We start from the raw sequence: 27,695 nt of genomic DNA, 5'->3' as shown, positions 1-27,695 counted from the left end.
ACCCAGGAGTAGAATTACTGGATCTTATGGGAATTTTATGTTTAACTTATTGAGGAATCGCCAAACTTTTTCACAGCACGTTAATATTTAAATTGTCGAGCCAGGTGAGGTGGCGCATACTGTAATCCCAGAACTTTGAGAGGCCAAAGCAAGAGGATCACTTGTGGCCAGGAGTTCAAGAGCAGCCTGGGCAACATAGTGAGATCCCATCTCTACAGAAAATTTAAAAATTAGCTGAGCGTGGTGTCATGCACCTATAATCTCAGCTACTTGGGAAACTGATGCAGGAGGATTGCTTGAGCCCAGGAGTTTGAGGTTACAGTGAACTATGATCCCACCACTGCATTCCAACCTGGGCCAAACAGCAAGACCCTCTCTCTACAAAAACAAAACAAAACAAAATAAAAAGACTGGGCACATTGGCTCATGCATGTAATCCTAGCACTTTGGGAGATGGAAGAGGGAGGGTCACTTAAACCCAGGAATTCGAGACTAGCCTGGGCAACATGGCGAAACCCCATTTTTACAAAATATACAAAAATTAGCTGGGCATGGTGGCACATGCCTGTAGTCCCAGCTACTAGGGAGGCTGAGGGGGGAGGATCACTTGAGCCTGGGAGGTCAAGGCTGCAATGAGCCATGAGCAGGCCACCGCACTCCAGCCTGGGCAACAGAGAGAGACCCTGTCTTTAAAAATACACACACAGAGACATAGACACACACACACACACACACACACACACACACACACACACACACAGAGTTATTATTAAAAGGCCTTCACCACCTCTAATTGCACCCCCTCCCACCCGCCAAACACTCTCATCCCAAGGCTGGCTGGCCAGCTGGCTTCTGCCATCTCTCCCTTCCTCCCTGCCATAGCACTGCCTAGTAGTAACTCACTGGAGTCCTCTTGCTCCCCCCAACAGGTGTTTGGGGACCTGGACCAGGTGAGGATGACCTCAGAGGGCTCCGACTGCCGTTGCAAGTGCATCATGCGGCCCCTGAGCAAGGATGCGTGCAGCCGAGTACGCAGTGGGCGGGCGCGCGTGGAGGACTTCTACACGGTGGAGACCGTGAGCTCGGGCACTGACTGCCGCTGCTCCTGTACCGCGCCTCCCTCCTCTCTCAATCCCTGTGAGAATGAGTGGAAGATGGAGAAACTCAAAAAGCAGGCGCCCGAGCTCCTCAAGGTAGACTTGGTGGGGTGATGGAGGGAGTAAGGGCCTATCGTGAGCTGGAGGCTGCTGTCTTGCCAGTGAAAATTCCACAGGCTCTGTGAGGCGGGTGCTGTTACTGCCCCATTTCACAGATGAGGAAACTGTGGCTCCCTGAGGGGAAGCCACTTTTTGCCAGGAAGTGACAAAGGCAGGATTCTTCTAGTTTATCACCTATTCCAATGTCTTGTATTTTACCCAAACCAATTCAACCGTTGGCACCTAGCTATACTTTAAATTTTGTGGCAGTGTATTGTTTTGATTTGATTTGATTTGATTTCTTTCTTTTTTTTTTTTTCTTTTTTGAGACGGAGTCTCGCTCTGTTGCCCAGGCTGGAGCGCAGTGGCCAGATCTCAGCTCACTGCAAGCTCCGCCTCCTGGGTTTACGCCATTCTCCCGCCTCAGCCTCCCAAGTAGCTGGGACTACAGGTGCCCACCGCCACGCCCAGCTAGTTTTTTGTATTTTTTTTAGTAGAGACGAGGTTTCACCATGTTAGCCAGGATGGTCTCGATCTCCTGACCTCGTGATCCACCCGTCTCAGCCTCCCAAAGTGCTGGGGTTACAGGCTTGAGCCACCGCGCCCGGCCTGTTTTATTTATTTCTTGAGACAGTCTCGCTCTGTCGCCCAGGCTGGAGTGCAGTGGCATGATCTCGGCTTGCTGCAACCTCCATCCCCTGGGTTGAAGCGATTCTCCTGCCTCAGCCTCCTCTGTGACTGGATTACAGACGTGCACCACCACACCTGGCAAACTTGTATTTTTAGTAGAGACAGGGTTTCAGCGTGTTGCCCAGGCTGGTCTGGAACTCTTGACCTCAAGTGAACTGCCTGCCTCGGCCTCCCAAAGTTCTGGGATTACAAGCATGAGCCACCATGCTCGGCCTTACTCTGAGTTCTTAAACTATATTGTGAATATAGGATCATTTCCTCATTTTAGAGGTGAGAAAACCAGGGTTGAGAGAACTTAGGTAACTTGCCCAACCTCACATAATAATGAGCAGCCTCCAATCTATGCCATGCTTTTGTGCAAATTAGAAACTTTCCGCCAGGCATGGTGGCTCATGCCTGTAATCCCAGCACTTTGGGAGGCTGAGGCTGGAGGATCACCTGAGGTGAGGAGTTTGAGACCAGCCTGGCCAACATGATGAAACCCTGTCTCCACTAAAAATACAAAAAATCAGCCAGGCATGATGGTGGGTACCTGTAATCCCAGCTATTCAGGAGGCTGATGCAGGAGAATCGCTTGAACCCAGGAGGCAGAAGCTACAGTGAGCTGAGATCGCGCCACTGCACTCCAGCCTGAACGACAGAGTGAGACTCCATCTCAAAAACAAATAAAGAAACCCAGGCCGGGTGTGGTGGCTCATACCTGTAATCCCAGCACTTTGGGAGGCTGAGGCGGGTGGATCACAAGGTCAGGAGTTCGAGAGCACCCTGGCCAACATGGTGAAACCTCGTCTCTACTAAAAATTTAAAAATTAACCCCGCGTGGTGGTGCACATCTGTAATCCCAGCTACTTGGGAGGTTAAGGCAGGAGAATTGCTTGAACCCAGGAGGCAGAGGTTGCAGTGAGCCGAGATCGCACCATTGCACTCCAGCCTGGGCAACAAGAGCAAGACTCCATCTCAAAAAAAGAAAAGAAAAGCAACCTTTGAGGTCCCGTAGGAAGACGAGAAGAGCCACCACCTCTGGGCAACACAGCCCCATACCAGGGCCCCCCACCAGGACCCATGGTTTGGTTAGACATGTCTGCGATAGATCAGTCCCCACAGCCAGTGGACACCTTCATGCCATTTGTGCCATGCTCAGGTAGGTGCTCAGTGGGTCTGGTGGAGCTAAGATTTAAACCCAGGTCCTGCTGCGTCCAGAGCATGAGTTCTAAACCACCTTGCTTTCCTGTCTTCCTTTTTGTAAAGGACCAGATTGTTTTGTGTCTTTTTTTTTTTTTTTTTTTTTTCAGGCTGGATCTTGCTCTGTTGCCAGGCTGAAATACAGTGGTGCAAACACAGTTCACTGCAGCCTCAACCTCCTAGGCTCAAGCAATCCTCCCACCTCAGCCTCCCAAGTAGCTGAGACCACAGGCTCAGCTAATTTTAAAAATGTTTGTAGGCCGGGCGCGGTGGCTCACACCTGTAATCCCAGCACTTTGGGAGGCCGAGGTGGGCGGATCACGAGGTCAGGAGATCGAGACCATCCTGGCAAACACAGTGAAACCCCGTCTCTACTAAAAATACAAAAAAATTAGCCAGGTGTGGTGGCGGGCGCCTGTAGTCCCAGATGCTCAGGAGGCTGAGGCAGGAGAATGGCGTGAACCCGGGAGGCGGAGGTTGCAGTGAGCCAAGATCGCGCCACTGCATTCCAGCCTGGGCCACAGAGCGAGACTCCATCTCAAAAAAAAAAAAAAAAAAAAAATGTCTGTGGAGATAGAGTCTTGCTGTGTTGCTCAGGCTGTTCTCAAATTCCTGGGCTCAGGCAATCCTCCCACCTCAGCCTCCCAAAATGCTGGATTACAGGCATGGGTAAAAGGCATGGTGCCTTTCCAGTTTGGTGCCTCTTGAAAGTATGTTTTTCTTTTATAACTTCTCCCAAACTACATCTATTTTGCCTGTTTGGTGTCAGAAACTGTGAAAGGTCTGAGATGTTACCCTACTTGTAAGCTAACAAGTTAGCCTGTCAGTTTCATGGAAGCTGGCAGAAGATGCAGCCTCCTGGTTCGAAGACAAAGGACTTTATTACAGCAATTGCCAGGTTTCCCCGGCTCCAATTGCCATGGGCTAATGCAGTGAGGGTCAGATAACACCTGCATATATAATAATGTGTGTTACAGAGAGGAGCCCTGAGCTTAGAGAATCTGAGTCTTTTGTAATGGGCACCAAGGATGCCTGCCCTTTCCTCTGGAAAGAAACAGTGTCTCCATCTTCCAGAGCTGTTCACTATACAGCTAGATGGCTCAGCACAGAGACAGTCAGTGCCTCTGCACATGAGTCACTCAGAAAAGCAAGAGATCCATGAAGAACTGTCTCCCAACGTGTGGCTAAAAATGTTTTCTTTAAATTCAACTTCAGTTTTGTTTTTGTAATGCCTGAATGAATGCCAAGCTCTCAGAATTGGGTGGGGAGTCAGGGGAAATGAATTTTAAGCAAAGTGGCATCTTGACAGCTTGGCAGTCCCTGGATCACACTGTCTCCGTGGGTCTCACTTAGGACCCTGCAGACTCAAGGCACACAGGCCATAGGCCAGTCTTCAGTTATAGGAACAAACCCAATTTCTGCTCAAGTCAACTTCTCGATAACTGAATTGTACACATTTGACATGAGGACACAAAGCCCTTTCATAAACGCTGGCTCATTTAATTCTTGGCTAATTTAATCCTTGCTACAACCCTTTGGAGAGGGGACTTATGGTACCAGCTTTACTAGTGGGAGAATCTGAGGCCCAAAGAGGGGCTGTGGCCTGCAAGAAAGTGTGACAGTACTAAGATTTTTTTTTTTTTTTTTTGAGACAGAGTCTCACTTTATCGCCCAGGCGGGAATGCAGTGGCGCAAACTCAGCTCACTGCAACCTCCACCCTGCTCCCCCTTTCAAGTAATTCTTATCTCAGCCTCCTGAGTGGCTGGGATTACAGGCGTGCGCCACCATGCCCGGCTCATTTCTTTTGTATTTTTAGTAGAGATGGGGTTTTGCCAGGCTGGTTTCAAACTCCTGAACTCAAGTGATCCACCTCCCTCGGCTTCCCAGTGTGCTGGGACTACAGGCGTGAGCCAAGTATTAAGATTTGAACCCAGGAATTCTCTTTGTCCCCTGCCCATTGAAGGGTCACGAGACCTCTTTCTCAGCCAGGAGCCCGCAATACCTTAGGCCTTCTCAGTGCACAGCTGCCGCAGGGCTCTGGGTCAGCAGAACTGGCTTAGGGTAATGGGGGATTGACCCAGCAGGTGGGGCTGGAGGAGGAGGAGAGGATACGCTGCCTCACTGGTACCCCAAGGGTGGGAGTGGGTACACTTTCAGAGACCCCCCAAGAGGAGAAGGCGGCAGAGGCAGTAGGAGACAGGGCTGGGGCTTCCTCCTGTTCAGTTTGGCTCCCCCTCCCTCAGCAGGACATTCTTTCTAAGCATCCCCCAAGGGAGGAGGCTAAAGGGAGCCCATGGGATGGGGCTGGGGCACCTACCCTATATCCCACCCCATCTCTACCCCAGCCCTTCCCCTCAAGCTAATAACTCCAGCTGTGGTTTGTCTTCAGCAGCACGGCTATGGTAGGAGAGACACTTTGAGTAGCATGACTACTGTCCCCATCTTGTCTGGGGGTTGGAGGGTGCCTGTCACCTCCCCACTCCTTTTTCTTCCTGATGGGACCAGACATGGATCCTGCCTCGAAGAGTCCCCTTCTTGTGAGGACACAGCTGCTGACCCCAGTAATGGCAGGGTGATCAGTGCTGGGCCAAGGGACATCCCAGGAACTGTGGGAGCCCTAAGGAGGGGATAGAAGGATAGAGCTGGGCCTTGAAGGATGTGTAGGAGTCCCTGAGGCAGAGAGGAAAGGAGGGCATTTCTGGGTAATGACAAATGGGGTGGGTGTGGCACCGGCCTTCTCTCTTCTCTGGCCACACCAGCACCTGTGACTTCCTCTAGCACAGCGCTTCTCAAGCTATCTGTGGTGAAGGGCCAGTTTCTTAAAGATTAAAGTTCTCTCAAGAGCCAATAGTTTCATAAAATGCTATACAAATGAATTATTAGAAAAACGAAATGAGGCAGACCAGGCGCAGTGCATCATGCTTGTAATCCCAGCACTTTGGGAGGCTGAGGCGAGTGGATCACCTGAGGTCAGGAGTTCAAGACCAGCCTGGCCGACATGGCGAAACCCTGTCTCTACTAAGAATACAAAAAATTAGCCAGGTGTGGTGGCGGGCACCTGTAATCCCAGCTACTTCAGAGGCTGAGGCAGGAGAATTGCTTGAACCCAGGAGGCAGAGGTTGCAGTGAATGGAGATCGCGCCATTGCACTCCAGCCTGGGCGACAGAGCGAGACTCTGTCTCAAAAAAAGAAAAGAAAGAAAAATGAAATGAAACAAAGGCAGACATACACAGGATAAATCTAGTGTTTTAGTGTAAGAGTCAAGAGATATAAAATTGCTCTGTCAAGTGCTACAAAAGTTCCTGAAAACCTACTCCCATTTTCTATAATGATTATATCACAGGCTGGTATTAAGCAGTTTGAACCTGTGCTGCTCAGCAGATCGCACATTGAGTGGCATGGCTGGAAGCACCATCTTTCTCCTCTCCTCCAGTTCATAGCACAAGCTGTTCCCTTTACTTGGCATGTCCTTTCCTGGGCAACTTTGCCTAATTAGTGCTCTTCCTACAGAGCTCGGCCCAAACAAAACTTCCTCCTGGCAGCCTTTCCTGATCCACATCTGCGTCCAGAAAAGATCAGCACCCATCATTAATGATCTGGTCACCTGTGTGTCACTACCTGTGCCCCTGATTCTGGCACCTGTGTGTCACTGCCTCTGTCCCCTGATCTAGGCACATGTGTGTCACTACCTGTGTCCCCTGATCTGGATGCCTGTGTCCCCTGATCTGGGCATCTGTGTGTCACTATGTTCTTGGCAGCCTGTGAGGGACCAGGGTGCCCCACGTTGGTCTTGCTTATCACTGTCCTCAGTGCCTGGCTGAGTAAGCATGTGCTGGCCTGGAGGAGGGTGGCAGGGGCAGATCATGGAGGGGTCAGATGCCAGACTCAGGAGATGAGAAGCCACATGTGGGCAGTGGGGAGCCACAGAGAGTCATCTTGCAAGGGAGGGACCCTCGCCAAGGCCAGTGTTGGTGGCCACGAAGGCAGCAGAGTGAAGCTGGGAGCTTCCCATGTAGCCCCTGGGAGGAGCAATCAGCGCTGCTGGGCTTTATGAAGGCCTCTCTGTGTCCACGCAATGCTGAGCTCTGTCCAGACACAACTGTTCCTTACGACGGCCCTATTGCCCCGTTTCTCTTTTTTTTTTTTTTTTTTTTTTTGAGACGGAGTCTCGCTCTGTCACCCAGGCTGGAGTGCAGTGGCCAGATCTCAGCTCACTGCAAGCTCCGCCTCCCGGGTTTACGCCATTCTCCTGCCTCAGCCTCCCGAGTAGCTGGGACTACAGGCGCCCGCCACCTCACCCGGCTAGTTTTTTGTATTTTTTAGTAGAGACGGGGTTTCACCAGGTTAGCCAGGATGGTCTCGATCTCCTGACCTCGTGATCCGCCCATCTCGGCCTCCCAAAGTGCTGGGATTACAGGCTTGAGCCACCGCGCCTGGCCGCCCCATTTCTTAATACAGAAAACTGAGACACAGAAGCGTGTATGGGCATGGTTCTCAAACTGTGTTCCATAGAGCCCAGGGGTCCCATGCAGACCCTTGGGGCCAAAGCCAGGTTGTGGGAAAGCAGAGAAGCCACTGAGCCTATCTTTGCTTCCAGCAGAGACTCCCACCCCCGTCTCTGTTTTAGAGATCAGCTTCTGCTCAAAGAAAAGCTCCCTGGCTTAAAACAGTTTGCGTACCCCCTGGGAAGGTGGGAGTAAAACTGTTTTGGAAACAGCCATTCCAGGACCAGACTGGAGCACTGGCCTGTGCAGGCCCTGGAAAATGCCGGAGGGCTCAGGGTGGAGCTGCGCGTGAGGGTGGGCCCGAGGAACTGCCCTTCCCAAGAAGCCAGGGAAGGCTGGTTTCCCAACCAGCCCCTTGTGCCAACGTCTCCCTGACACTCTGGCATTTTGGCCATCTGGAGGGAGTGTTATATCCTGATGAGGCGTGACAGAGAGGAGAGGGGGAGGGGCAGCTGTAGGGCAGAGCCCTGGGCTGGGCAAGGGATACCCGGCGGCTGCTCCAGGTCCTGCTGCTGACCTGTCGTGCAAGGCCCTCTCTCGGCTGCCATTTCCCTGTCTGACCATGAGACAGGAGCCATAAAGCATGATAGGAAAGAGACGGTGATTAATGATATCTCCCCAGCCGAATGTTGGGAAAGAGACGTGGATTTATATGAATTTGGGTTCTGCTCCTGGTTCCACCTTTGAACAGCTGGGTGGCCTTGGGCAAGTCACTTCCCCCCTCTAAACTGCAGCTTCTCCATCTGTAAAATGAGGGTGAAAGTTGTCCATACCTGGTGTTAGTTCGGGCCACCAGAGGCAGGCTCTGAAGCCAGAGATTCATGTGCAAGTGATTTATTTTGAAAATACTCCTGGGCTGGATGCGATGGCTCATCCCTATAATCCCAGTGCTTTGGGAGGCTGAGGCAGGAGGATCACTTGAGGCCAAGGTGGGAAGATCATTGTTCGAGACCAGCTGGAATAACATAGTAAGATCCCATCTCTACAAAACATAAAAAACTTAGCTAGGCAGGATGGTGCACACCTGTACTCCTAGCTACTCCAGAGGCTGAGGTGGGAGGATTGCTTGAGCTCAGCAGTTCGAGGCTGCAGTGAGCTATGATCGTGCCACTGCACTCTTTCCTGGGTGACAGAGTCTCTGAAGAACAAATAAACAAAAAAAGAAAATACTCCCCAGAGAAACTGGAAATGAAGTGGGAGAAGCAAGGTGGGGAGAGGAGGGCATCCAAGTGAGGGTGTGGTCTTGGGAAAAGTGCCAGCCTCAGTCACATCCCCAGAGGAACTCTGGAGTGGGTACAGCTGCTCAGTTCATCCCCACTGGGGCTAGTGAGTTGGGATTATAGATGTCCATGTCAGTAGGTCATTGTCTCAAGGCAGCTGCAAGAGGACGTATACTCTCTGGCACTTTGGGGGCAAAGCAGCTCTAAAGAGAGTCACAGATGCAGGCACATGGAAGCCAGGGACGGGCACAAAAACTTGTAAGAGGGATCTCAGAAGATCCGGACAAACTCCTCCAGTGCCCACTACACACCTCATGAGGTTGTTACAATGATTAATTGGTATAACTCCTTAAAGGCCCTAGCACAGCACCTGGCACGTGGTAAGGGCTCAGAAGATGGAACCTGTGGCTTTTCTTGTGATTATTAGCAGGCTGAGGCTGGTGAGTGCCCAGGGCCCATGCCAGTCACTCTGAGGCTATGGCGTTTTGGAGTTCTTTTTTATTTTAATCATTATTATTATTATTATTATTATTTTGGAAGACAGCCTCACTCTGTCACCCAGGCTAAAGTGCAGTGGCGTGATCTCAGCTCACTGCAACCCCTATCTCCCGGATTCAAGCGATTCTCCTGCCTCAGCCTCCCAAGTAGCTGGGACTACACGTGCACACCACCATGCCTGGCTAATTTTTGTGTTTTTAGTAGAGATGGTGTTTCACCATGTTGGCCAGACTGGTCTTGAACTTCTGACCTCAGATGATCCACCCGCCTTGGCCTCCCAAAGTGCTTGAATTACAGGCGTGAGCCACAGCGCCTGGCCCAGGTTCTGGAGTTCTTCATTGCAGCAGGGCTCCTTTTACCCTCTGCACCTGGCTGGCCACGTGCTGCACTCTTTGCCTAACTATCCCCCTTCCCCGGGCAGCTGCAGTCCATGGTGGATCTCCTGGAGGGCACACTGTACAGCATGGACCTGATGAAGGTGCACGCCTACGTCCACAAGGTGGCCTCCCAGATGAACACACTGGAAGAGGTAAGGGCAGGGCTGCTGCCAGAGGCCAGGCTGGTGTGATGCTGGGGGCCGAGGGCACTGTCCGAAGGGGCCCGGGCAATCCAGGCTTCACCCTGGTGACCATGGGAAGCCACACTCCAGCCAGGAGTTGGGGGAGGGAAATGCTGGCCACAGGGTCCAGCCTCTGGGGAAGAGGTCTAACTGGCTTAAGGGCCTGCGGGAAGCTGAAGTCTGAGTGGAGAAACCGAGGCACCTGCTGGTTGTATCAAAGGGGTTCAGAGGGAGCTGGAACTTGTAGTTGCCCCCAGTGTACCAAGATCAGGACCCACAACTCTGGGTATACCATTCACTTGAGATTCCTTGGTGGCTGGGCATGGTGGCTCAGTGGCCTGGCGCAGTGCCTCACACCTGAAATCCCAGCACTTTGGGAGGCCGAGGCAGGCGGATCACTTGAGGCCAGAAGTTTGAGACCAGCTTGGCCAATATGATGAAACCCCATCTCTACTAAAAATACAAAAATTAGGCATGGTGATACGTGCCTGTAATCCCACCTACTCAGTAGGCTGAGGCAGGAGAATCGCTCAAACCTGGGAGGCGGAGGTTGCAGTGAACCAAGATCGTGCCACAGCCTGGACGACAGAGCAAGACAGTCTCAAAATAAAAAATAAGATACCTTGTCAGAGTGCCCCCTGGGTTGGTAAAACATGGCAGGACTGACCGAGCCCACAGGGCTAGTGCCCAGCTGCTGTGGAGGCAGAGGTGCTACGTGTCCTGTCCTGGTCAGGGTGAAAGTGCTATAGGACTGGGCAGGGGACCAGAACGACCCCTGGGGACAAGGACAGAGTTGGGCGAGCATGGGGGTCCGAGCTACAGGTTCGAGGTTTGTATCTCTGCTGGCACAGCCTCACCTCCGCCTGTTTCCTGCATCCGGCCTCTGCTGGGCCACTGGGAGTCTGGGGACATACAGCTGCCAGGAGCGGGCGTGGGGGCTTCCTTTCCCAGCTTCCTTTACAGAGGGAGGGGGCACCTGGGCATCCTGTGCCCCGGGGTGGGAGATTAACCCCTTCCTCACCCCAAAGTTGGGATCACAGTGGCTTTAAGTATTCAAAAAGTGTTTGGTATGTACCTACTGTTGGCCAAGCCCCTGGCAGCACGGGAGAAAGCTGACACTTGGTGAATTTCTTCTGTGTCCCAGTATTTCCTGTGCAGCTAGTACATTCCAGGCCCTCCCGTTGCTGGCTCTGAAGTTATTCTCCTTTGATCTTTCCTCTTGTAACCTCAGGAAATGTTAACCCACTTCATGTAACTCTGAGGCAGACGATCAGGAGGGTATATCTGCTAGGCCTGGAACAAACCAGAGATGGTTCCCACAGCCACAGAAAAATGACTTTTTAATTATCTTCTGTTTTGCATTATCTGTGCTGTGCTTCTGTTAACCATGGTTTACTAAGTGATAACCTTATGGAAAAATTAAAAGCAAAAAGCTTTTGTTCACCCTGGGAGGAGGTGGGGAGAGAACAGCCTCACTCGGGAGAGGCTGGCTCCCTCTGCCAAAGGGAAGAACCTCCTAGGGGGTCAGCAGCAACTTGGGGTCTCAGCTTCCCTCTGCTCTCTTCCCTGACACCAATAGTTCTCAACCAGGGGTGATTTTGCCCCCAGGGGAAAACTGGCAATAGCTGGAGACATTTTTGGTTGTTACAACTTAAGTGGGGGACAGGATGAGTGCTACTGGGCTTCTACTGGTTAGAGGCCAGAGATTTGGCTAAATACCCTGCAATACACAGGATAGTCCCCAAAAGCAAACAGCTATCTGGCAAATGTCAATAGTGATAAGGTTGAGAAAATTTGTCATACGCTTTGACTTCTATCATCCCTGGGATCCAGTTTTTTTTGTTGTTGTTGTTTTTGTTTTTGAGACAGGGTCTCGCTTTGTAGGCCAGGGTAGAGTGCAGCCTCAACGCCCCAGCCTCCCACCACAGCCTCCCAAGTAGCTGGGACTGTAGGTACACACCACCACACCCAGCTCATTTTTTGTGTTTTTTGTAGAGATGGGGTTTTAACATGTTGCTCATGCTGGTCTTAAATTCCTGGGCTCAAGCCTTCCTCCTGCCTTGGCCTCCCAAGGTGCTGGGATTACAGGCATGAGTCATTGCACCCGGCCCCTGGAATCTAGTTTAAAATGCACTTTCATATTCCATAGCCTTTCTGGTCCTCACAGTGACCCTGCCATTTAGTTGTTATTATGACGACATAATAGCCCATTTTACAGGCAGGGAAACTGAGGCTCGGAGAAGTAGTTTTTAGCCCTAAGTTACCCAGCCAGGAGGTAGAAAGCAAAGATTTTAACCCAAGGGTATCCGACTCCTGCCTGCTGCCTCTTGGTCCCTGAACCTGAGTCACCCAGGGCTGACTGGACATCAGTCACTTTTAGGTTATCTTTTCCTCTGTAACAATTTCTACAAATGAAATTGTGGACCCATAATTCTGTTGATCCGCGGCTTCTCAGCAAACTGGTGTTTTCTGCCTCTGACTTCTGTCTCTCCTGCTTTAGCTGAAAAGTAGACTCAGACGAAAGAATCCCAGGTCTACTAGAGCTTTGGGGAACTGGGACTGATACCTGCCAGGCCCCCCAGGTTTCCAAGTCCTCTCCAGTCAACAAGGCCAGCTTGGGCGACAGCCCAGCAAAGGAGATCCCTAGATAGCGGGACGTTTACAGAGCGAGGAGCGTTGCGGTTCTAAGCAGTCTGTCTGCTCCTGGCAGGATTCAGAACCAGGAGTAGATCCAGGAGCTGGTGTGGGAGCTGCTAAAAGTGGGCAGGGAGCCAGAGTCCCAGCAAGGGGAGATGAGGCAGGGAAGGAGAACAGGTCTGGGAGTAAAGACAGGGTTCAGTGCAGGGTGAGGAGCCGGTACGGCCCAGGGGAGAAGTTGGAGACTTGGAGGGGGCAGAGATTCACCCTCAGCAAAACCCCAAAGGGTTTCACTCCACTACATTGTTTGAAGATTTTATAAGCAGAGGGTATTTATGTATTATGTATACAATTTTAAAGTAAATTTAAAGTAGCAAAAGATTGGAAGCAACTTGAGTAACCATCCATAATGGGCAGGGGTGGTAGCTCACGCCTGTAATCCCAGCACTTTGCAAGGCTGTGGTGAGTGGATCACTTGAGGTCAGCAGTTCAAGACCAGCCTGCCCAACGTGGCAAAACCCCATCTCTACTAAAAATACAAAAATTAGCCAGGTGTGGAGGCATGTGCCTGTAGTCCCAGCTACCTAGGAGGCTGAGGCAGGAGAATCACTTGAGCCCAGGAGTAAGAGGTTGTTGCAGTGAGCCGAGATGGCACCACTGCCCTCCAGCCTGGGCAACAGAGTGAGACTCCGTCTCAAAAAAAAAAAAAAAAAAAAAAAAAGGAACCATCAATAAGGGACTGGGTGGCCAGGTGCAGTGACTCACACCTGTAATCCCAGTGCTTTAGGAGGCCAAGACAGGCAGATCACTTCAGGCCAGGAGTTCAAGACCAGCCTGGCCAACATGATGAAACCCTGTCTCTATTAAAAATAAAAAAAAAATAGCTGGCCATGTGGTGGGTGCCTGTAGTCCAGTCCCAGCTACAAAAAAAAAAAAAAAAAAAGGAAGAAAGAAAGAAAGAAAGAAAGAAAGAAAGAAAGAAAGAAAGAAAGAAAGAAAGAAAGAAAGAAAGAAAGAGAAAGAAAGAAAGAAAAGAAAAGAAAAGAAAAAGAAAAAATAAGGGACTGGGTAAATAAATTGTGGCCTCTCAAGCAATGGCATACTGTGTGGCCATGAGAAGGAACAGAGCACAATATATGCAGATATGCATCAGTTCCCAAAATAGGCTGTTCAGTAAAAAAGCAAAGTGGTAAAAATATGTGTGTATGTATACATGTGTTCCTCTGAATATACAGACTCTCTTTAGAAGGATACACAAGGAACCTATAATAACTGTTGGCACTGAGAAATAAAGGTGGGAGGGTGACATTTTTATAGCCATTTATATCTTGTAAATTTAGTACCATGCACACGTAATTTTTTTATTCCTTCACTTTTTAAATTCAAAAAGTTCATAAATACAGGGTCTCTTGGGGCCTATTTTTCCTGCCCATGCTTGCTGGGACCGCCCCCAGCCTGTTCAGGGGACTGGACAGCAAAGCCTAATGACCAAAGCTGGGGTGTCCCTCCAGTCTGGGGGTTCAGAGGAAGCTGGCCCAGGAAAGACCTCCAATCCTGCCTCGTCCACAGAGCATCAAGGCCAACCTGAGCCGGGAGAACGAGGTGGTGAAGGAGAGCATGCGCCACCTCAGTGAGCAGTTGAGGCACTATGAGAATCACTCCGCCATCATGCTGGGTATCAAGAAGGAACTGTCCCGCCTGGGCCTCCAGCTGCTGCAGAAGGATGCCGCTGCCGCCCCCGCCACCCCTGCCACGGGCACTGATAGCAAGGCCCAGGTGAGGCCCCAGCTCTGATCACAGGGCGGGAGCTGGCTGAGCTTGGGAGCTCAGTGTGCCAGGACATTGGCCCTGAGGGCCAGCTTGGTGGGGGTTTGGGGCTGTAAGATGGGGTTGAGGGCTGGCAGAGCTAGAGAATCCCTGGCAGGGTGAGGTGCAGGGGGTACCTGCTGTATAGCAAACACAGTCAGCACAGGGAATGGGGATAGGCCTGGGGATCCTGCCAAGGGGGCTGGTCCCTAAGCCAGGTGTTTGGCAACCTTCTCATTCCCAAGTTTGAAGCTAGTGGGGACAAGCTTGTGGAGGCGGGGCCCCCTGCCTAGCCCTCAGAGACCAGGTTGGCTGCAGCAAAACCTCTTCTAGCCTCCCCTGCTGTGGCTGGGCCCTTGGCTGGGTTGAGCCTGCTCAGAGGGAGGTGGGCAAAGCCTCAGGGACCCCTGCAGACTGATACCCATTCATCCAACCCACCCTGGGGTAGAGAACTCCAGTGCACCCAGGCACTCCACTTCCAAGCTCAGAGCACAGAGTGAGCAGAGGCACTGGTTCTGTCACTAGGCAGAGTCACCCGTGACAGATAACCTGCGTGCAAATGTGATAAACATCCTCTCTGTAGGCAGATGAACTGCGAAGCTGATTCTCCCTCTGAGCAGATCAATTAGAAAGAACAACCACTTTTGGGTGAGCCAGTTGCACAGAGGCTCCAGCCTTTGCTGGGTATGTGGCTTGGCGGATGGAGTGCAGACTGGATTCAACCCCTTTCAGGGTCCTCTGGCCAGTCACCCTCGGGCAAGACACAAGCCACACCGTTGTTCACACTGGCCTTGTGTTTCGGTGAGTGACTGAAGAAGGGAGCTGACATTTGTGAAATTCCTACTTTAAAACTTGACTTTCTCACAGACATTGTCAGTGGATCCCATAGCCACCTGGGAGGAGGGGTGACACTGCCCATTTGGCAGATGAGGCATGGAGAGAGGTCACATGGAGAGGCGGTGGCGGAGCTGGGACTGGCAGCTAGGTCTGCGTGACTGCCAAGCCCACCCTCTTCCTCTCTTCCTCTCCACATCTCGGTCTCCTTTGCTGACACTGTGATAATGGGGCCATTTGTGTCTGCAACTGGGACCACCTAGATGCCGATAAAGCAGCTAGGAAGCCTGTGCCTTGGCCCCCAGCTGGCTTCCTGCTCATTCCCGTGCCAATTCCGCAGGCGAGAATGAAGCGTGTTTTGGCAGTGGTGCAAAAGGCACCCGGCTACTGTACTTGCCGTATCTGCTGGAGTTTCTGCCCAACAATGAGTGATGTCACAGGCCCTGTGTTCTTGTGCCAAGCCAGCATCAGAGGCATTTAAATAGGAAGTGAAAATAACAAAACACAAAATGTTAGAAATGGCATATCCTAGAGGTTGCGTGACCAACCCTGTCCCAGTTTGCCTGGGACTGAGGGTTTTTCCAGGATGCAGCACTTTTAGTGCTAAAACTAGAAATGTTCCAGGCACTCTGGGATGAGTTGGTCACCTTGCCTAGGTGCCTAAGAACCTCTCCCCTGCCCACATACTAAGACCAATGAGGAAGAGAGACAAGGCTGGGAAGGTGAGCAGGTAGAGGAGGCTGCCTCCCGGGGAGCTGGTCCTTCTGGCCTGCCCCCCAGGGGGAGTGGACAGGAGTTGGAAGTGGGACAGGAATCTAACCTATCAGGTTGGACTTCAAGCCTGCAAGGGAACTAAAGAGCTGGGTGAGGAAACTGAGGCAAACCAGTCATGGATGTAGCCACCATGGTGGGGTAAAGGAAAGCTGTGACTTCATGAGTGCTTGGGACACAGGGCCTGGGGCAACATGGCCACCTCCAGCCCCCACGTTCTGAGCCCCCAGGACTCCCCATAACATTTCTTCTACTGTCCTTCAAGTCTGAGACTTCTCTTCCCTTCCAGGACACAGCTGGAGGAAAAGGCAAGGACATCAGCAGGTATGGCAGTGTGCAGAAGAGCTTTGCAGACAGAGGCCTCCCAAAACCTCCCAAGGAGAAGCTGCTGCAGGTGGAGAAGCTGAGGAAGGAGAGCAGCAAGGGCAGGTTCCTCCAGCCCACAGCCAAGCCCCGCGCCCTGGCCCAGCAGCAGGCTGTGATCCGGGGCTTCACCTACTACAAGGCGGGCAAGCAGGAGGTTACCGAGGCGGTGGCAGGTGAGTAGGAGGGGAATGGGGACCCTGGGGAGTCGGGGATGGATGCCTCCTAGGAATCCCCTCATCTTCTCTGCAGTCGGACCACCCCAGATTCAGTCACACCCATTGATTACCTGTTGAGTGCCCTCTGCTCATCCACATATGGGGATAACACCCCACTCGGGGTCACTGGGATGAAATAGCAGAACCAACCTGCAGGGCCACTCGGTGGCTTTCCAGTATTTACAGCCGTCTTCACCTTTGCTGGACTTTTCTTTGTGCATTTGAAGATGTGCTGAAGGTCCACTCTGACCAAGTGACAGGGAATGGTAGAGACACAGTCCCTGTCCCCACAGATCTCATAGTCTAGTGAGAAAAAGTACCTATGACCAGGCAGCCACCACAGTGGGGGGCAGGAGAATACCGGGCTCCTGAGAAATGACAAGGGCTTTGGGGGCGTCTCTCATTTCCTCTCCATCTCCTCCCTCTTCTTATATCCCCAAGGAAGAGCCCACAGCCTCTTGTATTTTTCCTGCAGCTCTCTGCTGGATCACAGAGAAAGGTGACAAAGTAATTGGCAAACAAGAGACACAAGTTTCAAGATACCCCAAATTTCTGATCCATCTCTAGCGGTTGTGGTTCCTGATTCCCCCACTAAGACCCTCCCCAGATGGCTGCTCTCTTTTGATGTCCCAGAGGGGTGTCCCAAACCTGCTCCTCCCCTTCCTGGGTCCTGCTGACCACCTCCTCCTGCAAAGCCCTCCTTCCAGCCCATGTGCAAGGGGCGCATGGAGGTGAAACAGTCAGGGACCAGGCTCCTTTGAGAGCCTTCTTGTTTCCTGGCCTCTCAGGACTCAGAGGCCTCTTCCCCCTGGTCCCAGCTGCTGGCCCAAGCCCTGCCAGCTTGGTCTGGACATGGCACAGAGCCTCTGACCCCTGGCTGGGACACTGCCTAAGAACAGCTGCAGGCATCTGACTCTGCCAGCAAGGCCTGTGGGAACAGGGGCCCTGTCCTGGCAGGCTGCTGAGGCCAGGCCTCCCTGTGGTCCTCCTCAACCAAGGGGATGACCCCCATCCCCACCAGGGCCCAGGCTGCCCACAGCAGGGCCTGTGCAAAGAGAAAGCCCAAAATGGAGAAAAAAAGAAGTCAGGTTATTGCCCTCAAGTCAAGGGGTCTCTGAGCCCCTCCCCAAGCTGACCAGGTGGTCCCCTGGGCACCAGACCATCATAGTAATAACAGCACCATTCCTTTATCTCCCTGGTGTCACAATTTTTTTTTTTTTTTTTTTTTTTTTTTGAGACGGAATTTCGCTCTTGTCACCTAGACTGGAGTGCAATGGTGCTATCTCAGCTCACTGAACCCTCCGCCTCCCAGATTCAAGCAATTATCTTGCCTCAGCCTCCCAAGTAGCTGGGATTACAGGCACGTGCCACTATGCCTGACTAATTTTTGTATTTTTAGTAGAGACTGGGTTTCATCATGTTGGCGAAGCTGGTCTCGAACTCCTGGCCTAAGGTGATCTGCCTGCCTCGGCCTCCCAAAGTGCTGGGATTACAGGAGTGAGCCACCATACCCGGCTGGTGTCACCAAAGTGTTTCCCTAAACCCTTCCTTCCTTTCTCCCTTCCTTCCTTCCTTCCTTCCTTCCTTCCTTCCTTCCTTCCTTCCTTTCTTCCTTCCTTTTTTCTTTTGAGACAGGGCCTCACTCTGCCACCCAGGTTGGAGTGTAGTGGCACGATCATGACTCACCAAAGCCTTGACCTCCTGGGCTCAAGTGATCTTCCCTTCTCAGCCTCCCTAATAACTGGGACTACAGGCGCCCATCCCACCTGGCTAATTTTTTCTATTTTTTAGTAGAGACAGGGTTTTGCCATGTTGGCCAGGCTGGTTTTGAACTCCTGGGCTCAAGCGATCTGCCTGCCTCAGCCTCCCAAAGTGCTGGGATTACAGGCACCAGCCACTGGATCCAACCCTCTAAGCACTTTTGTTCATGCCATCGCATTTGATTCTGGCAGCAGCTGCATTTTCCATGGCAGAGTAAAAGGAGAAGACCTGTAAAATGGGAACAAGAGCTTCTCTCTAGAATTGAATCTAGCAAATGAGAGAACTGGTACAAAGTGCTTGATGCATAGGAAGGAAAGGGATCTCCTTTTTGGTACCTCATATTTGCTGGAATCTGTGCAAATGTTTCTGTACATTTTTCTGTAGTCACCACCATAGTCCAGCATGGTGGGCTTATGACTCTCAGTTCACAGAGGTGGCCCAGGAAGGCAGGGGGACTTGGCTGAGGCCACCTTGCTGGGTTTAGAGCCGTGACTGTGAAGTCCTCCCTGCCTCCCACTTTGAGACCTTTCGGCCGCTCCAGGTGTGGGGAGACCCTGAGGAGGCCCCCCCTCCACTCCCTGGGGCCAGCAGACCTGATGGAGACCCACATGGCAGCAGGTGGTGCTGGGATGTGAGCATGGTGTCTTCTCTCTGCAGATAACGCCCTCCAGGGCACTTCCTGGCTGGAGCAACTGCCGCCCAAAGTAGAGAGCAGGTCCAACTCCGCAGAGCCCAACTCCGCAGAGCAGGATGAGGCTGAGCCCAGGTCCTCAGAGGGAGTGGACCTGGCTCCTGGCACCCCCACCTCAGTCCCTGCCACCACCACCACCACCGCCATGATCACCCCAACCCCCACCACCAGTCTCCTGCCCACCGAGCCACCTTCAGGTCCAGAAGTCTCCAGCCAAGGTGAGTGAGCCTCACAGGGGTCAGCACATTGTAGCCTGTGCCCAAATTCAGCCCACAGCCTGTTTCTGTGAAGCCCTCAAGATAAGAAATGCTTTTTACAGCTGGGCACGGTGGCTCACTCCTGTAATACCAGCACATTGGGAGGCCAAGGCGGACGAATCACCTGAGGTCAGGAGTTCAAGACCAGCCTGGCCAACATGGAAAAACCCCCTCTCTACTAAAAATAAAAAAATTAGCTAGGTGTCGTGGCGGGTGCCTGTAATCCCAGCTACTTGGGAGGCTGAGGCAGGAGACTCGCTTGAACCCAGGAGGCAGAAGTTGCAGTGAGCTGAGATTGTGTCACTGCACTCCAGCCCAGGAGGCAGAGCTTTTTTTTTCTTTTTGAGACAGATTCTCACTCTGTCACCCAGGCTGCAGTGCAATGGTGAGATCTTGGCTCATTGCAACCTCCATCCCCCGGGTTCAAACAATTCTCCTGCCTCAGCCTCCCGAGTAGCTGGGATTACAGATGCCTGCCACCACACCTGGCTAATTTTTGTATTTTCAATAGAGACAGGGTTTCACTATGTTGACCAGGCTGGCCTCTAACTCCTGATATCAGGTGATCCTCCCATCTCAGCCTCCCAAAGTGCTAGGATTACAGACATGAGCCACCACACCCAGCCCAGGTAGTATTTTCAACAAATTCTTCTTAAAATGTCACCTAGAATGCCATCATTAAATCCAGCAACTATTTTTATTTCTTTATTTCCTGTGTCCAATCGTCGGCCCTGTTTTGATGTCAGCATTTATAGTTTTGCTTTGTGTCTCATGGTAGAAATCTTCCTCGTTAAGTCATTGATCCCATCCTTCCGAAGGGATCTTGGCTCTCTGTGGTGACAGTCCTTCAAACCCTGTCCTGCTTTGGTCCAAGGTCATTCCACTTCTAGGAATTTTTCCTGAAGGATCCACCAGCAGTGGGAACAACAGCTGCAGCTTAAGTGGTTGCATCATGGCATCGTTTCTAATGTCAGAAAACTGGAAATAACCCGAATGGCTGACATGGGGAGGACTGGTCAGATAAATTCAGGGCACAGCTGTCCACCGGTCTGGCAGACCTTGAAATCACATCATTAAAAGGCTATTTAAAGATGAGAGAATTTGTTCAACGGAAGCTAAAAACAGGATACATAAAACTGTATACTCAGTTTTTTAAAGTATGTCTGCATGACTGTACATGCAAAGAAAAAAGAAAAGGAAGGAAATGCCACATGCTTAAATTTTGCTTTGCATGGGAGAAGGGTGGGAGGGGGTAAGGGATAAAAGACTGTGTACTGGCTACAGTGTATACTGCTCAGGTGACGGATACATTAAAATCTCAGAGATCATCATTAAGGAACTCACCCATGTAACCAAAAACCACCTGTTCCCCAAAAACTATTGAAATAAAATATTATTATTGTTTTTGTTGTTGTTGTTTTGTTTTTTGGGGGGGTTTTTTGAGGCGGAGTCTGACTCTGTCGTCCAGGCTGGAGTGCAGTAGCGTGATCTCTGCTCACTGCAACCTCTGCCTCCTGAGTTCAAGAGATTTTCCTGCCTTAGCCTCCCGAGCAGATGGAATTTCAGGCACACACCACCATGCCTGGCTAATTTTTCTATTTTTAGTAGAGACAGTGTTTCGCCCTATTGACCAGGCTGGTCCTGAACTCCTGACCTCAAGTGATCTGTGAAATAAAATTTTTAAAAAGAGAATAAAAGAACGGAAAAAAAAATTTTCTTTGGATAATGGCAGTTTTTAGTTTTTTTTTATTTTATAAGAGTGTAAATTTTATTTTTAAAAAAGTAAAAGAAAAAAGAAAAAGAAAAAAAGAAAAAAAATAATTTTTTTATTGACAAAAATTGTATGTATTCATTTGTTTGGCATACTGCAGAAAGAACAATTTTTTTAATGCATGTATTTATAATGTACAACATAATGCTTTGATACGTGTACACACTGTGAAATGGCTAATTCAAGCTAATTAGCATATATACTACCTCACATTACTTATCTTTTTTCTGTGGCAAGAACCCTTAAAATCTACTCTCTTAGCAATATTCAAGTATACAATATGTTGAACTTATTCCTGTTGTCTAAATGAAACTTTGAATGCTTTAAGCAACATCTTCTCAATCCCCCCATCCACTAGTAACCACTATTCTACTCTCTGCTTTTATGAGTTTGACTTTTTATTTTTTTAATTTTTAATGTTTCTTTTTTTTATTTATTTATTTTTGAGATGGAATCTCACTCTGTTGCCCAGGCTGGAGTGCAATCGCGTGATCTCGGCTCACCGCAACCTCCACCTCTCAGGTTCAAGTGATTCTCCTGCCTCAGCCTCCCGAGTAGCTGGGATTACAGATGCCCACCACCACACCCAGCTAATTTTTTTCATTTTTAGTAGAGATGGGGTTTCACCATATTGGCCAGGTTTGTCTCAAACTCCTGACCTCGTGATCCACACACCTCAGCCTCCCAAAGTGCTGGAATTACAGGCGTGAGCCACTGTGCCCGGCCAATTTTAATTTTTTTTTTTTTGAGGCAGTGTCTTGCTCTTGTGGCCTAGGCTGGAGTGCAGTGGTGTGATCATAGCTCACTGCAGCCTCAACATCCCAGGCTCAAGCAATCCTCCCACCTCAGCCTCCCCAGTAGCTGGGACTACAGGTACACACCACTATGCTCACCTAATTTAAAAAAAAATTTTTTTTTTTTGTAGAGACAGGGTCTTGCTATGTTGCCCAGGCTGGTCTTCAAGTCTTGAGCTCAAGTGATCCTCCCACCTCAGCCTCCCAAATTGCTGGGATTACAGATGTGAGTCACTGTGCCTGGCCGAGTTTGACTATTTTAGGTTCCACATATGACGAATAATATAACTTTGAAGATTTTTATTTTCTCCATTCTCTTTTTTTTTTTTTTTTTTGAGACGGAGTTTCACTCTTGTCACCCAGGCCGGAGTGCAGTGGTGCGATCTTCGCTCACTGCAATCTCCGCCTCCTGGGTTCAATCGATTCTCTTGTCTCAGCCTCCTGAGTAACTGGGATTACAGGTGCCGCCTACCACACCCAGCTAATTTTTGTATTTTTAGTAGAGATGGGTTTCACCATATTGCCCAGGCTGGTCTTGAACTCCTAACCTCAAGTGATCCACCTGCCTTGGCCTCCCAAAGTGCTAGGATTATAGGCGTGAGCGACTGCACCTGGCCTCCATTCTCCTTTTCTGAGTGTTTTATGTTTTTGGTAATGATCAGGCATTGCTTTGATGATGAGGAAAGGGGAAAGAAGGCCATAAACAAAATATCAGGAGAGATTTAAGTTGGACCCAGATAACATTGCCAGCCTGTTGCTCTGGCTGGGGGCTTTGGGAATCTGTGTACCAATGCTGCCTGCCCTCCTCCCACAGGCAGAGAGGCGAGCTGTGAGGGCACCCTCCGGGCTGTGGACCCCCCCGTGAGGCACCACAGCTATGGGCGCCACGAGGGAGCCTGGATGAAGGACCCTGCAGCTCGAGACGACAGGATCTATGTCACCAACTACTACTATGGAAACAGCCTGGTGGAGTTCCGCAACCTGGAAAACTTCAAGCAAGGTCAGGCACTCCGGAGGTGAAGAGGGGGCTGGGTATGGACAGCCTGGGGAGGGGTCCTCATGGAGAGTTGGCTTTCCTTGCCTTGTGGGTTTCTTTTTGTTTTTTTTGTGTGAGACGGAGTCTAGCTCTGTCGCCCAGGCTGGAGTGCAGTGGCTGGATCTCAGCTCACTGCAAGCTCCGCCTTCTGGGTTTACGCCATTCTCCTGCCTCAGCCTCCCGACTAGCTGGGACTACAGGCGCCCGCCACCTCGACCCAGCTAGTTTTTTGTATTTTTAGTAGAGACGGGGTTTCACCATGTTAGCCAGGATGGTCTCGAACTCCTGACCTCATGATCCGCCTGTCTGGGCCTCCCAAAGTGCTGGGATTACAGGCTTGAGCCACCGCGCCCAGCCTCCTTGTGGGTTTCTATGGTATAGCCCGGTTGAGCCCCAGATTATTAGCCACCCCAAGGAGGGGGGTCTGGGCTGAGGGCACTGGGATGGAGGCCCAGACAGACCCCCGGGCACCCCTGTGCGCTAGCACCCTGCCAGGAACCAGAATGCAGCAGTAAACAAGAGGGACATGGTCCTGCCTTTGCAAGCGTGACTTACCGTCAAGGGGCCAATACTGAGTTTCCATTTGTGGAGTGCTTACCCTGTGCTGATCTCGCCCCACCCCGTGTATCAGCTCATGGTTGCTACATACCTCCAGGAGGTGGGGTTATCACCTGTTTTATAGGTGAGCAGGGCCTCTGGCCTTAGAGGAGCTGCAGGTCTGGGCAGGGGTCAGGACGGAGCTGACGGCACAGGGAAGGGCAGAATTCTCAGATCTGGGGCATGATGCGGGGAAGGGGTCATTTAGATCTAGCCTGCCCTTCAGAAATGCACACTCTGGTGGGGGAGGCAAAGGCTTAAAGAGACAATGTCAGTACAGCATTAGAGGGAGCGCTGAAGGGGCTATGGGAACCCACCCTAAAGATCAGGGAAGACTGCCCCGTAAAGGTGATGCTGAGCTGGGCCCTGGAAGAAGAGTAGGAGTAAGCCATGTGGAAGGAAGAGGGAAGGGTGTTCCAGGCAGAAGGCTCAGCACATGCAGAGGCCTGGCAATGACAGGAAACGTGATGGCCTGGGGTGGGGCAGGGGATGGTGACTGAGTAAGCTGGGGCAGGCCTGGTGAGCCAGATGAAGGAATTTGGACTTAACCCTGAGAGCCATGCAGTCACAACTAAAGGCCGGGCGCAGTAGCTCACACCTGTAATCCTAGCACTTTGGGAGCCCGAGGCAGGTGGATCACTTGAGGTCAGGAGTTCAAAACCAGCCTGGCCAACATGGTGAAACCCCATCTCTTTAAAAAAAAAAAAAAATTAGCTGGGTGTGGTGGCAGGTGCCTGTAATCCCAGTTACTTGGGAGGCTAAGGCAGGAGAATCGCTTGAACCTAGGAGGCAGAGGTTGCAGTGAGCCGAGACCGCACCACTGCACTCCAGCCTGGGTGACAGAGAGAGACTCTATCAAAAAAAAAAAATAAAGAAAAGCCTGGAACAACTACAAAATGAAAAATAAAGGCCTGGAACAACTAAAATCCTTCCTCTGCTAGCTCAAAATTGGCCGGCTTTCTGCTCAAGCAGCTCACAGGCTGGTGGAAGAAGCCTGTGATAAGTATCAAGATGAAGGCTTATGTCTGGCTGCTACAGATGTGTCCTGGGGGAAAAAAGACAAAGGGTTATGGGAGGCTGGAGGAGAGGCCCCTCACTCAGGATAGGGAGGTTAGTGAAGGCTTCCTGGAGGAGGTGACATTGGCCTGGGGCTCTGAAAGGTGGGCAGGCATTCCTCAAGCAGACAGCCTGGGAAACGGCAGTCCTAACAGAGGAACAGCAGGGACGAAGGCTTGGAGACAAAGAATGGGGCTAATGTCACCCTGTGTCTAAATTCTAGCTGTGCCATTCCAGAGCTGGGTGACCTTGATCCTCTGAGCCTGTTTCTTCTTAAGCAGATGAGATGACAATAGACCTCCTTCGGGAGACGCTCGTGCCATAGTAAGATGTCATCTCAGCTCCAGGCACATTGCATATGCTTGGCATCAGTTGCTTACTGGGCCACTGAGAGCCCTTGGTGGTCTCAGAGGATGTGGGTGGGCTGGGGTTGTTCAGGAGGTCTAGGGTGACCGTCGCCCTCCACCTGCAGGCCGCTGGAGTAACATGTACAAGCTGCCCTACAACTGGATTGGCACGGGCCACGTGGTGTACCAGGGCGCCTTCTACTACAACCGCGCCTTCACCAAGAACATCATCAAGTATGACCTGCGTCAGCGCTTCGTGGCCTCCTGGGCGCTGCTGCCCGACGTGGTATACGAGGACACCACACCCTGGAAGTGGCGCGGCCACTCGGACATCGACTTTGCCGTGGATGAAAGTGGCCTGTGGGTCATCTACCCCGCCGTGGACGACCGCGATGAGGCCCAGCCCGAGGTGATCGTCCTGAGCCGCTTGGACCCTGGCGATCTCTCGGTGCACCGGGAGACCACGTGGAAGACACGGCTGCGGCGGAACTCCTATGGGAACTGCTTCCTGGTGTGTGGCATCCTGTATGCCGTGGACACATACAACCAGCAGGAAGGCCAGGTCGCCTATGCTTTCGACACGCACACGGGCACCGACGCACGCCCCCAGCTGCCCTTCCTCAACGAGCATGCCTACACCACCCAGATCGACTACAACCCCAAGGAGCGGGTGCTGTACGCCTGGGACAATGGCCACCAGCTCACCTACACCCTCCACTTTGTGGTCTGAGTGGAGACCTGTGCTCCCGGAAGAGGGGCAGCAGTGCGGCAGGGGCTCTCCACAGCAGCTCCTGCAACTGACCCAGTCCGCAAATATTTATTGGGGGCCAGCCCAGGGCTGGGACTGGGCATGAGGTGGTCACCAGGATTGAGCTTCCTCAGCACCCAGTGGGTAATACTTGCTTCCACTTGCAGAGCACCATGCCAAGCACTTCCCACACACTTACCCATCTGATTCTCCCAGCACCTCCCTTGGAGGTAGAGATCATGAACCCATTTAACAGATGAGGAGACAGAGGCTCAGAGAGGCACCGTCCCTTGCCTCATGCCACAGTTGTGATCAGGCAGGTTGTGTTCTCACGACAGCCCCATTTTACAGGTGAGGACACTTCAACACACCTCTCCCTGCCCTCCCCCATCTCCCCTGGTCTCTCTTGTTCTCTCAACTCTCTCTCCCTTCCCAGGACCACTCAGAACCAGAGGCCTTTAGGGCCAGTGTGCTGGTGTCGGGTGGAGGCCCCGGCTCTGCCTGCCATCCCGGGGCTCTGTTCTGGCTGAGCTGTTGGTGGCCCTGGGCTTTGGGTCCCTTAGCCAATGTCCTTGCCTCTTGTCTTTGGCCAGTCCCCCAGCCCAGCCCACCCCACCCGCTGTCCGGCTACATTCCAAACCTCTACCGTCACCTAGCTGCTGAACAGAAACCGCACCCCGAGAGAAAATCCCGTCCTCTGTTCCAAGGCCCCTTTCTGCTCTGCGCTCATTTTTATTTTCTCTTATTCTTCATCAGTGCCGTCATTTGTTTCTGCAGCAGCAGCTGAGAAGGCAGCAGGCAGCTGTGCCAGGGTGGGGAGCTGAGCTGAGGCTCCCTCTCCACCCAGAAGCACTGGCGTTGCTCACATAGTCAGACCTTGGGTCCCCTCCCTGATTCATCCCAGAGCCTTTGGGCCTGGAGTCCGCCTTGTCCTTTTTCTCTGGGCTTTCAAACCCATAACCTTTACACACTCAGGGATACCTCCGGGTCTGCCATGAATAAGACCCTAGGCCCAAGGCTGGCATGGTGCCAGGATGACACAGTTTCCCTCTTCCTTGCCAGCCCTGACCTGGCCCAGCAGCCTGAGGGCTGCAGAAGACACGGTGAGAGTAGTTGGTCCAGCGGAGACATCAGGCCTTCTTCTTTTTGCAGGAGAGAACCAGAGGGTGGGAATGGGGAGGGAAGAACTGAGGGTCTGCAGACTGAACTTTTCCTGGCTTCAGAGTCCAACCCCAGGACTTGGGTTGAGCATGCACGGGGGGGCCACCTTGCCCAGAGCCACTGATGGCTCCCCAGAGCCTCAGACCCACACAGCCCAAAGGACAAGGCCTTCAAGCCTGCCTCTCTTCTGCTTTGTTTAGACAGTATTTTTAGAGCTGGAAAGAAATTTTCTAGCCCAGCTCCCTGTTTTATGAAAGAGAAAGAGGCTCAGAAAAGTTGAGAGAGCAGCTGAGTGTCACACTGGGAGCTGGGCACAGACAATCTTCCAGAAGGTTCTGTCATGGAGGCTGCCCTACCTGGGAAGGCACCCCGGCACCTGTGAAGGACATTAATACTCATCCCCAGCCGCTCCCTAGCCCTTGCTGCCTTCATTCTGTCCCGATGCCAGCTCCCGGGATGTCTGTAAGTTTGAATACCAGTTGCCATGTTAGGAAAGTCAGCTGCACAGCCAAGAGTGTAAGGGTGTAAAGAAATGCTTTTTTTTTGAGATGGAGTTTTGTTCTTGTCACCCAGGCTGGAGTGCAGTGGCGCAATCTTGGCTCACTGCAACCTCCGCCTCCTGGGTTCAAGCGATTCTCCTGTCTCAGCCTCCCTAGTAGCTGGGACTATAGGCGCCCACCACCACGCCTAGCTAGTTTTTGTATTTTTAGTAGAGACGGGGGTTTCACCATGTTAGCCAGGCTGGTCTCGAACTCCTGACCTTAGGTGATCCACCCGCCTTGGCCTCCCAAAGTGCTGGGATTACAGGTGTGAGCCACTGCGCCTGGCCAGGAAATGCCTACACTTCTTTCGGGCATTGTCAGGTGATGTTTTGTTTAAGCTCTAACTCAACCCTGGAATACAGGGGAATGATGACACCCAGCCCAGCCAGGCCTGACTCATCGTGGTCATATCCAGCCCCCACCCCTGGCCAACCAACCACTGCAGGCTCCTCT

The 27,695-nt window shown here is 51.7% G+C and overlaps 1 protein-coding gene across 2 annotated transcripts in view; it reads left to right on the top strand.

Annotated features, from left to right (window-relative positions):
- Positions 1-27,156, top strand: part of OLFML2A (olfactomedin like 2A) — a 35,736-nt gene extending 8,580 nt beyond the window's left edge. Inside the window, exons 2-8 of one of the 2 annotated variants that reach the window (XM_030919070.1) lie at positions 930-1,193; positions 9,715-9,822; positions 14,059-14,265; positions 16,190-16,439; positions 18,900-19,151; positions 22,570-22,755; positions 24,917-25,871. In XM_030919070.1, coding sequence (XP_030774930.1) covers positions 930-1,193; positions 9,715-9,822; positions 14,059-14,265; positions 16,190-16,439; positions 18,900-19,151; positions 22,570-22,755; positions 24,917-25,521 — 1,872 coding nt within the window. In that variant the 3' untranslated portion in view covers positions 25,522-25,871. Of the gene's footprint in view, positions 1-929; positions 1,194-9,714; positions 9,823-14,058; positions 14,266-16,189; positions 16,440-18,899; positions 19,152-22,569; positions 22,756-24,916 lie in introns of both variants that reach the window. The other variant, XM_030919071.1, reaches the window with a different exon arrangement.
- Positions 27,157-27,695: the final 539 nt, after the last annotated feature.

The sequence above is a fragment of the Rhinopithecus roxellana genome, chromosome 16, assembly GCF_007565055.1.
Source record: "Rhinopithecus roxellana isolate Shanxi Qingling chromosome 16, ASM756505v1, whole genome shotgun sequence".
NCBI lineage: Eukaryota > Metazoa > Chordata > Mammalia > Primates > Cercopithecidae > Rhinopithecus > Rhinopithecus roxellana.
The sequence above is the reverse complement of the archived record's forward strand: the minus strand, read 5'-3'. Positions and strand labels throughout refer to the sequence as shown.